The 10,868-nt window shown below is 45.0% G+C and overlaps 3 protein-coding genes across 3 annotated transcripts; all 3 read right to left on the bottom strand.

Annotated features, from left to right (window-relative positions):
* Nucleotides 1–314: 314 nt before the first annotated feature.
* On the bottom strand, nucleotides 315–1,055 carry LOC138875255 (uncharacterized). The gene has a single exon (XM_070154078.1). The coding sequence runs from the start codon at nucleotides 1,053–1,055 to the stop codon at nucleotides 315–317; it is 741 nt and encodes a 246-aa protein (XP_070010179.1).
* Nucleotides 1,056–3,705: 2,650 nt separating this feature from the next.
* Nucleotides 3,706–7,182, bottom strand: LOC138875253 (uncharacterized mitochondrial protein AtMg00860-like). Its single transcript, XM_070154077.1, has 2 exons — nucleotides 6,706–7,182; nucleotides 3,706–3,861 (listed from the first exon to the last, which is right to left on the bottom strand). The coding sequence occupies exons 1-2, from the start codon at nucleotides 7,180–7,182 to the stop codon at nucleotides 3,706–3,708; spliced, it is 633 nt and encodes a 210-aa protein (XP_070010178.1).
* A 531-nt stretch (nucleotides 7,183–7,713) lies between these two features.
* On the bottom strand, nucleotides 7,714–9,477 carry LOC138875252 (uncharacterized). Its single transcript, XM_070154076.1, has 2 exons — nucleotides 8,909–9,477; nucleotides 7,714–8,749 (listed from the first exon to the last, which is right to left on the bottom strand). Exons 1-2 carry the CDS (start codon nucleotides 9,475–9,477, stop codon nucleotides 7,714–7,716), a joined length of 1,605 nt encoding a protein of 534 aa, XP_070010177.1.
* Between the last annotated feature and the right edge of the window lie 1,391 nt (nucleotides 9,478–10,868).

Raw genomic sequence — 10,868 nt, 5'->3', positions numbered from 1 at the left:
TTTTTCAAAATCTTTTTGATGTTCTTGTTTGTTGCCTCAACAGTACCATTAGCTTTAGGCCGATAAGGGATAGAGTTCCGATGCGTTATCTTGATTTGTTTGCATATCTCCCTCATCAAATGACTATTCAAGTTTGTAGCATTATCCGTAATGATAGTTGCAGCGATACCAAAATGGCAGATGATATTGGAGTACACGAAGTCTACCACTGCTTTCTTAGTGACAGATTTGAGTATAATTGGTTCAACCCACTTTGTGAAGTAGTCGATGGCGACCAATATGAACCTATGTCCATTTGAAGCTTTTGGCTCGATCTACCCAATGACATATATCCCCCAGGAAACAAATGGCCAAGGTGCTGACATAGGATGCAGTTCTGTAGGTGGTGCATGAATCAGATCAATGTGCACTTGAAACTGATGACATTTCCGGACAAAACTGAAGCAATCCTTTTCCATAGTCATCCAATAATAGTCTGCTCGAAGGATCTTCTTTGCCAAAACATACCCATTCATGTGGGGTCCACACACTCCTGCGTGCACTTCAGACATGATTTTTCTGGCCTCTTCAGCATCAACACATCTTAACAAGTTGAGATCTGGAGTCCTTTTGTACAAGACCTCGCCGCTCGAGAAGAAACCGCTTACAAGTCGTCTAATAGTTCTCTTTTGGTCTCCACTGGCTTGATCAGGATATTCTTTAGTTTTCAGAAATCTCTTGATATCATGATACCATGGCTGAACATCCGGTTCTGCCTCAACCGTATTGCAGTAACCATGCCTTTCTCGGATTTGGATTTCCAACGGGTCAATGTGGAGATTGCCTGGATATGGCAACATCGAAGCCAAAGTAGCGAGTGCATCCGCCAACTCATTGTGAAAATGAGGAATGTACCTGAACTCGACTGACTTGAACCGTTTACTAAGATCCTCCACATGTTGCCTAAATGGAATAAGCTTGACATCCCGGGTTTCCCATTCACCCTGAGCTTGTCGGATAATCAAGTCCGAATCTCCCATGATCAATAGCTCTTCAATATATTGGTTGATTACCATATTCATACCCATAATGTAGGCTTCATACTCGGCAATGATGTTTGTGTAGAAATATCAAAGTCGGGCTGTGGCTGGATAGTGTTGACCAGTGGGTGATATCAAAATTGCCCCAATCCCGACACCTTTTACGTTCAAAGCTCCATCGAAGAACATTTTCCAAGCATTGGTGTCTTCTGATATTACCTCGACTGAATTCACCTCCTCGTCCGGGAAGTAAGTATTCAAGGGCTGATATTCGTCATCAACAGGGTTTTCAGCTTGGTGATCTGCTAGAGCCTGGGCTTTCATTATCGTGCGGGTGACATAGACTATGTCAAATTCAGTGAGCAAGATCTGCCATTTTGCTAACATCCCTATGGGCATCGACTTCTAAAATATGTACTTTAAAGGATCCAGCCTGGTGATGAGGTAAGTGGTGTAGGCCAACAGGTAATGCCTAAGCTTTTGAGCCACCCAAGTTAAGGCGCAGCAAGTCCTTTCCAACAAGGTATATTTAACTTCATAGCTTGTGAACTTTTTACTCAAATAGTAGATTGCCTGCTCTTTCTTCCCGGTCACATCATGTTGCCCGAGGATACAGCCGAAAGAATTCTCCAAGACTGTCAAATACAAAAACAAAGGTCTTCCAGGTTCGGGTGGGACTGAGACCGGCGGATTCGACAGATATTCTTTGATTTTGTCAAAGGCCTCTTGACACTCACCTGTCCATTTAATTGATGCATTTTTCTTCAATAGCTTGAAGATGGGAAAGTCAACTGAGCAATGAATCGACTGATGTAATTCAACCTTCCCATCAGGCTCATAACCTCTTTCTTGGTTTTCGGAGGAGGAAAATCCCGAATAGACTTTATTTTCATTGGATCTAACTTGATGCCCCTCCGACTAGCTATAAATCCCAAGAGTTTGCTAGACGGAACCCCAAATGCACAGTTAGCCGGATTCAACTTCAAATCATACTTACGCAGCCGCTCAAAAAACTTTCTCAAGTCCCGAACATGGTCGTCCTATGTTCTGGATTTGATGATCATATCATCTACATACACCTCGATCTCTTGGTGCATCATGTCATGAAAAATGGCAGTCATAGCCCTTATATAAGTTGCCCCGGCATTCTTCAAAATAAAAGGCATGACCCTGTAGCAATAAGTGCCCCAGGGTATGGTGAAGGTTGTCTTTTCCGCATCCTCTTCATCCATCAACACCTGATGATATCCTGCATAGCAATCCACAAAAGATTGTATCTCGTGTTTGGCATAGTTGTCAATAAGGATGTGGATGTTTGGCAAAGGAAATTGTCCTTGGGACTTGCTTTGTTCAGATCTCGGTAGTCGACACACACTCGAGTCTTCCCATCTTTCTTTGGCATGGGAACCACATTGGCTAACCAGGTGGTGTATCGGACCACTCGGATCACCCCTGCCTTCAACTGTTTTGTGACTTCTTCCTTGATTTTGTCACCGATATCAGTTTTGAACTTTCTTTGCTTTTGCTGGACAGGGGGATAATCAGGGTAAGTCGGCAACTTGTGGACCACCATATCAATACTCAATCCTGGCATGTCATCGTAGGACCAAGCAAACACATCTTTGAATTCAAACAAAAGTTCGATCAAGCCATCCCTAGTTCTTTCATCTGTGTGAATGCTTATCATGGTCTCTTGAACCTCTTCTGAATTACCCTAATTTACCGGCTCGGTTTCATTTAGATTTGGCTTAGGCTTATTCTCAAATTGTTCCAAATCTCGATTTATTTCCCTAAGAGCCTCTTCTTCATCATATTCCAGTTCTTGGTTTATTATTTCACAATTAGACAGCGTGTTTGGATCTGGGAATGAAGTCCGCAAGCATGTCATGTTATTTAAAGCTGCATTATTAGAACTGAAAAAAGAAATAAGAAAAAGTAACATAAATCAGAAAGAATAAAGAGAGATGAATGATGAAATATTGATTTCATTTCATTGAATTTTGAAGATAACAGGGTTTACATTGGAATTTAAAGATAGGAAACTAAAAGAAACATCCGAGTTACACCCTGAAATAACTCATGATGCAGAAAAGGTGGCAAGACTGGACTACCGGGATTCCCACCTGACTAGAAACGGAGTAGCCTTCCAATTTTGCAACTTGGCATCAGGCCACATGTACAGCACCTCAGCGGTTCTTGAGCCTTCTCCCGGCTGAACCATGTGGGTTTCATACAACATCTACCTCATAACCCCATAGATTTATTCAATTTCTTTGGTCGTGAATGACTCATCTTCTTCTTCTTCATTGTACTTGGGCCTGCCGAAGGTTTCGAACAGATGCGGGATCGGCTGAGGCAAGACCCAACCGTTGTTCTTTCGCTCCTTTGCCTATGTTTCATCAGTTGGCGTGGCTTTGAAACCCACACCAAAGAACTTCTCGCTAGCATCCAGAGTGATAGGTTCCGTGATTCCTTGCAATGACGTCCCGAGCCCCTTCCCGGGTTTATAACCATGCCTGATCATTTCCTTGGCAACCATAATTGACGCATTTGAGAGAAAGGGTTGAGAACAAGGGCTTCCTTCTTCATATTGGTCCGCGACCACAACCTCAAAAGCTTGATAGACTATATGTTCACTTCCTTCCCTAGCTTCGAGACATGGGACTGATGGGTCCCGGTAAATTGACTACTCGTCCTCTCCATGGACTACAATCTCCTGATGTTCATATTCAAATTTCACCATCTGGTGGAGAGTGGAAGGTACAACCCCCGCTGCGTGAATCCAAGGTCTTCCCAAGAGGAAATTGTAGGAAGTATCTATGTCTAAGACCTGAAAGGTCACCTGAAATCCACAAGACCAATAGTCAAAATCAAATCGATCTCTCCTATGGTATCTTTCTTGATGCCATCAAAGGCACGCACATAGACGTTGTTAGGTCTGATTCTCTCAGTCCCAATATCCATTCTTTGCAAGGTTGAGAGAGGGCAGATATCAACTCCGGACCCTCCATCTAGCATGACTCTCTTTACATAGTACCCCTCACATTTAACTGTCAGATAGAGAGCTTTGTTGTGGGCGACCCCTTCTGGGGGCAAAACATTTTTGCTGAAGGAGATATGATTGATTGTGAAGAATCCTTCTGCCATCCTTTCCGATTGATCAAGAGTGGTTTCAATTGGGACAAAGCTTCATTGAGGGTTTTTATCAACACCTTCTGATGCTCGGTTGAATTTATTAATAGAGACAATAAAGAGACCTGAGCAGGAGACTTTCGGAGTTGGTCAATTTTCTCATAGTCCGCAGTTTCATTTTCCTGAAGAACTCTTATGTTTCTTCGGCACTAACTGGCTTCTTGAGTGGGAAACGCTTCTTCATGGTGTAATTCACTTCCTCCAGATTGAGGTATTTCTCAACCTGGTTAGTTTCATTTGCTTCTCCCAGGACTTCTTTTCATTTGTAGGTTACTACTGCCTTTTTATAATTCCATGGGACGGCAGTAGGATCTGTCATGGGCCTCTGCAGTGCGCAGCCAATAACCACGGGCTCATTCAGCCTTGGTGAAATTACTAGCCCCCGTACCACATAGGTCCCTTTAGGCATATACATTTTAGATCCCGTGTTTATCTCAAACCTTCTTGGAGAGCTCAATGGCATTTGTTCTTTCTTGTGACCCTGGGGAACAAAAAGAATGGCATCTTTTGAGGGTGCTACATTCTCTACCTCTTAAATAAATGTTCGTCCTCGAACAACATAGAAAAGTACCTGAACTACTGAATAAATGTGGATATCTACTTCGCATGTCCTCCTCGGATCCCAAGTCGTCTCCTCGACTGGTTGGCCCCTACACTGGACCATCACCGTAGAAATTCTCTTGGACCTCTACTAGCGATCCTATCTATCAATAATGGCATTTGGCTCCTCCTCATAACCCAAACTCTCATCCAGCTGAATAGTACTGAAGTCTAACATATGGGACAAGTTGGCATGATACTTCCAAAGCATCGATACATGAAAAACTGGATGAACTCCCGATAAGTTGGGTGGCAAAGAAAGCTCATAAGCAACCTCCCCAACTCGCCTCAATACCTCAAATGGGCCAATAAACCTCGGGCTCAGCTTGCCCTTATTCCCGAATCTCATAACACCCTTCATTGGAGAGACTTTCAAGAGGACCTTCTTACCAACCATAAATGATACATCACGCGCCTTCTGATTTGCGTAACTCTTTTATCTGGACTGAGCTGTGCGAAGCGTTTCCTGGATCAACTTTACCTTGTCCAAGGCATCCTGTACCAAATCTGTACCGTATAACTTAGCCTCACTAGACTCAAACCACCTGATAGGAGAACGACGATGTCGACCATATAAAGCCTTTTATGGAGCCATCTCTAAGCTGGACTGATAACTGCTGTTGTATGCAAACTCCGCCAAGGCCAAGAACTGATCCCACTTCCCTCCAAAGTCAATCACACATGCTCTGAGCATGTCCTCCAAAATCTGAACTATTCTCTCGGACTGCCCGTCGGCCTGAGGATGGAATGTTGTGCTAAGCTCTACATGGGTCCCTAACTCACTCTGAACAGCTCTCCAGAAATGGGAAGTGAACTAAGGGCCTCTGTCTGATATGATGGAAACATGCACATCGTGCAATCGGACTATCTCCCGAATGTAAATCTGAGCATACCTCTCTCTTGTATAAGTAGTCGCCACTGGAATAAAGTGGGCCGACTTGGTCAACCTGTCCACAATGACCCATACTAAATCGAACTTCCGCAAAGTTCGTGGCAACCCAACTACGAAATCCATGGTAATGCGCTCCTACTTCCACTCTGGTATAGGGATCTGCTGAAGTAGGCCACTCGACCTCTAGTGTTCATACGTGATCTGCTGGCAATTCAAACACCTAGCCACATACTCCACTATGTTTTTCTTCATCCTCTGCAACCAATAATGCTGCCTCAAGTCACGATACATCTTCGTAGCTCCCGGATAAATGGAATACCGCGAACTGCGTGCCTCCTCTAGAATCCTCTCCCTTAGACCACCAACATTAGGAACACATAGACGACCCTGCAGTCGCAAAACACCATCCTCGCCAATAGAACCTCCTTGGCACCTCCCTGAAGCACCGTCTCTCTGAGAATTGCCAAATGTGGATCATCGAACTGTCAGGCCTTGATCTGCCCCAATAGTGAAGACTGAGCAACCACACACACAAGAACTCGGCTGGGCTCTAAAATATCCAACCTCACAAGTTTGTTAGCCAAGGATTGAATGTCTAAAGCTAGTGGCCTTTCCTCTGCTGGAATGAATGACAAGCTACCCATACTTTTTGCCTTCCTGCTTAAGGCATCCGCGCATCCGCGACCACATTTGCCTTGCCCGGATGATACAGAATGGTGATGTCACAATCCTTCAGTAACTCAAGCCACCTGCGCTGCCTCAAATTAAGATCCCTTTTCTTGAACAAATGCTGTAAGCTCCGATGATCAGTATAAACCTCACATGACACCCTATACAGATAATGCCTCTATATCTTAAGAGCATGAACAATCGCGGCCAACTCTAGATCGTGCACATGATAATTCTTCTAATGAACCTTCAGCTGACGCGAAGCATATGCAATAACTCACCCCCCTGCATCAATAAACATCCCAAGCCAACTCTTGAAGCATCACAATATACCGTATACATCCCTGAGCTAGAAGGCAATACAAGAACTGGTGTCGTGGTCAAAGCTGTCTTGAGCTTTTGAAGGCTCTTTTCATAATCATCAGACCAATGGAAAGGAGCACCCTTCTGGGTCAATCTAGTCATAGGTGATGCAATAGATGAAAAGCCCTGCACGAATCGCCTGTAATAACCTGCTAGCCCTAAGAAACTCCTAATCTCGGTCACTGAGGTAGGACGTGGCCAACTCTGAACTTCCTCAATCTTCTTGTGATCCTCCTTAATACCCTCTCCTGACACAACATGCCCCAAGAATGCCACTGACTCCATCCAAAACTCACACTTGGAGAAGTTAGCATATAGCTTCTGCTTTCGCAAGGTCTGAAGCACTACTCCCAAATGTTGTTCGTGCTCCCACAGGCTATGAGAGTATATCAAGATGTCATCAATGAAGACGATGACAAATGAATCAATATAAGGCCTGAATACCATGTTCATCAAGTCCATAAATGCTGCTAGGGCATTAGTCAAGCCAAAGGACATCACCAAAAACTCATAATGGCCATATCTAGTCCGAAATGCAGTCTTCGGAACATCCAAGTCCCGAATCTTCAATTGATGGTAACCCGACCTCAAGTCGATCTTAGAGAACACCCTAGCCATACGGATACTTGTTCTTGATGGTGACTTTGTTCAACCAGCGGTAATCAATGCACATCCGCATAGTCCCATCCTTATTCTTCACAAATAACACTAGTGCACCCGAAGGTGATATACTGGGCCTAACAAACACCTTCGCCAACAACTCCTCAAGCTGCTCCTTCAATTCCTTCAACTCTTTAGGAGTCATACGGTATGGTGGAATAGATATAGGTTAGGTGCATGGAGCCAAATCAATACAGAAATCAATATCACGATCTGGTGGCATGCCAGGAAGATCAGAAGGAAACACATCGGTGAACTCTCGAACTACTGGAACTGAATCAATCGTCAAAGACTCTGCAGTGGTGTCCCGAACATAAGCTAATGAAACAACTTCCACTCCAACCTTGGTAACCCTGGCATCGCTAATGAAATAGTCTTGGCATGGCAATCTAAGATGGAGTGATATGGAGATAACCAATCCATGCCCAGGATGACCTCAAAGTCGATCATGTCAAGCAATAGGAGATCCTCTCTAGTCTCAAAACCACAGAATGTGACCATATAGGACAGGTAGATCCGATCCACAACCACAGAATCACCCATAGGAGTAGAGACATGAACAGGAGTGCCCAAAGGCTCAGGAGAAATAACCAGGAAACGAGCAAACATAGATGATACATATGAATAAGTAGACCTTGGATCAAATAATACCGAAGCATATCTACCGCCGACAGAAATAATACCTGTGATGATGATATCTGTGGCCAATGCATCTGGCCTGGCCGGACGGGCATAGAATATGGCTGGAGTGCCGGCTGGCAGGCCTCCACCTGACTGAGTAGTAGCTGGATGACATCTCCCTGCCTGGCCTTCACCTCTAGGATGGCCCCTACCAGCCTGCCCTCTACCTCTAGGTGGTGGGGCAGCCGGTGCTGAAATCATAGGTTGTTGACCCTGTTGCACTACCTTGCCCCGAAGTCTGGGGCAGGTCCTCTTCATGTGACCCGGATCTCCACACTCGTAGCACACTCTCGGTACCATAGCTTGCTGCCCTGATGTCTGAGCCTGCTGACCCAAATACCCACTGGAAGAGCCATGGATGGCTAGTGGGCGATATGAACTCTTTGGCATGGCACTGAAATAAGCACTGGAAGAATCTTGATGACCAGAATACCCACCGGAGGAACCCTGAATAGCTGGTGGGCGGTAAGAACTCTCCAGTATAGCACTGAAATAAGGTCTCACTGGAGCACCTCGGGGAGGGGGTGGTGGTGCTAAATACGGGGGTCTGCTGGGCTGACCCCTCCCGAAGTGACCTCTACCCCTAGCTGGGGCACCTCTAAACTCTCCCGAAAACTGGGCCCTTTTGTCCTGTTGAATCTGCTCTCTACCCCTCTGGCGATACCCCTCAATCCTACGAGCATTCTTTACCACTAGCTAATACTCAGTACCCATCTCCACCTCTCGGGCCATGCTAGCTCGAATACCGGGGTGTAACCCCGCAACAAATCTCTGCACTCTCTCTACATATGTGGGAAGTATCATGAGTGCATGGCGAGACAACTTAGAGAACCTCACCTCATAATTGGTCACAAACATCTGACCCTGCTCAAGATGCTCAAACTGATATCGTAGCTCTTTCTTCTCAGATGGTGGAATATATCTATCCAAGAATAACTGGGTGAACTGACCCCAAGTGAAGGGAGGAGAACCTGCTGGCCTGCCAAGAACATAGGACTGCCACCATCTACGGGCCATGCCCTCCAATTGAAAATTAGTGAAGTCAACTCCATGCGACTCCAATATCCTCATGTTGTTCAGTCTGTCCCTGTACCTATCAATGAAATCCTGGGCATCCTCATGATGCTCACCCCCGAAGATAGGAGGGTGAAGTCTAGTCCATCTATCCAATAACTTCTGCGGGTCAACGTCCGCAGCTGGTCTGGGCTGGGGCGCCACTGCAGCAACTGGCTGAGCCCCATCTGGGGGTAGCGCACCCGGAGTCTGATACACTGCAGCTGCATATCCAGGAGCCTGAGCAGTAGGGGTCTTTGCTCCCCCTCCTACTTGTGATGTAGCTGGATCCGTTTGGAATAAACCAGCCTGAGTCATGGAATCCATGAACCGCAGCATACGGCCCATGACCTCCTGGAAGCCCGGTGTTGTCGTAAAGTCCGTCGGGGTAGGCTCAGCTACGGGCACCTCGCCCTGCTCCTCGATGATAGGATCTCCCGCAGGATCTGCTGGTGGTACTACTGGGATAACTCTGGGATGCCCTCGTACCCTACCTCGGGCCGGTGCCCTCCCCCGGCCTCTGCCTCGACCTCTAGCAATGGGGGGAGCAGCTCCTCCTTAGTTTGGAACATCAGTTATGCGTGTCCTCACCATCTGTGAGAGAATAGAAGAGGGAAATTTAGTATACCAACCACTGCACAATAGGAAATGAATAAAGAGTAGTTTTCCTAACACCCTATAGCCTCTCGAAGATAAATACAAACATCTCTGTACCGATCCGCAAGACTCTATTAGGTTTGCCCATGACTTGTGAGATCTACGTGAACCTAGTGCTTTGATACCATGTTGTTAAGACCCATTTCCATGATAGATCATGATGGCGCCCAACACCATTGACGGGTAAGCCAACTCGAAAAAATACCAAATAAGTTCTCATTTTACTTTTACCAAAATAAATGTAATAATTCCTTAAGTTAAGATTAGAGTGGGTAAAACCAGTAATGTACCAAAAATAATTATACAATCTCCAAAAGAATAGTCTACTAATGTGTGTGCCAAGACCTGGTGTCAAAAGTTGTGGGCAACTAGTAGAATATACAAAAGAATCAATCTATCCTACTATTTGAAATAGAATAGACAGCAAAAATAAATAAGAGAGACTCCATCAAACTGCTGAACGGCACAGGAAGGGAAGCAACTCACCGTAGAAGTCCCAAAATCTGCTCAGGGATGTGCCCCAGACTGATAGCCAGAGGTACCTGCCTCAGATCCTGTACAATTAAGCACAGAAGTGTAGTATGAGTAAACAATATGTATCCAGTAAGTAACCCGTCTAATCTCGAAGAAGTAGAGACGGGAGGTTGACTTGATACTTACTAGGGTCAAATAATATGGTAAAGAATTTACACTAACCATGGATAGAACAATTAATTAGCATTTCATGGCCAAAAATAACAGTTCCTTTTTTTTCCCAGATAATATCATAGTTAACCATTTACATTTCAAGGCTTATACAAAGTTAAGTCCACAGGAAAATACTAAGTAGAGCATGCGCAAGTAATGCCGAGGGTCGTATGGCCCGATCCAACTGAAAAGTAAATTGTGCACTACCGATGGTCGAATGGCATGAACCATAGATGCATCTATTACCCCGCTCGCGAATCACACGTGCGATGTGGTCAAATATAAATAAACTCAACAACAAGCAGACAATAGTGTATACCTGAGAAGCAGTTATTCCAGAAATATTCAATTTCTCTTTAAAAGGCCAAGGAAGATAAGGTTCCTCTTATTAGTCT

This window comes from Nicotiana sylvestris, chromosome 8 (genome assembly GCF_000393655.2).
Source record: "Nicotiana sylvestris chromosome 8, ASM39365v2, whole genome shotgun sequence".
Lineage (NCBI taxonomy): Eukaryota > Viridiplantae > Streptophyta > Magnoliopsida > Solanales > Solanaceae > Nicotiana > Nicotiana sylvestris.
This window is presented reverse-complemented; position numbering and strand designations above follow the sequence as displayed.

What these genes read in the sequence shown, in the direction of transcription:
- LOC138875252 (XM_070154076.1), bottom strand. Translation starts at nt 9,477, where the DNA reads ATGGGCCGTATGCTGCGGTTCATGGATTCCATGACTCAGGCTGGTTTA. An exon ending in GTGACCAATTATGAGGTGAG is followed by an intron (nt 8,750 to 8,908) that starts GTTCTCTAAGTT and finishes GAATGCTCGTAG; the next exon opens with GATTGAGGGGTATCGCCAGA.
- LOC138875253 (XM_070154077.1), bottom strand. Translation starts at nt 7,182, where the DNA reads ATGGTATTCAGGCCTTATATTGATTCATTTGTCATCGTCTTCATTGAT. An exon ending in CTAGCTCAGGGATGTATACG is followed by an intron (nt 3,862 to 6,705) that starts GTATATTGTGAT and finishes TGTGGATTTCAG; the next exon opens with GTGACCTTTCAGGTCTTAGA.
- LOC138875255 (XM_070154078.1), bottom strand. Translation starts at nt 1,055, where the DNA reads ATGGTAATCAACCAATATATTGAAGAGCTATTGATCATGGGAGATTCG.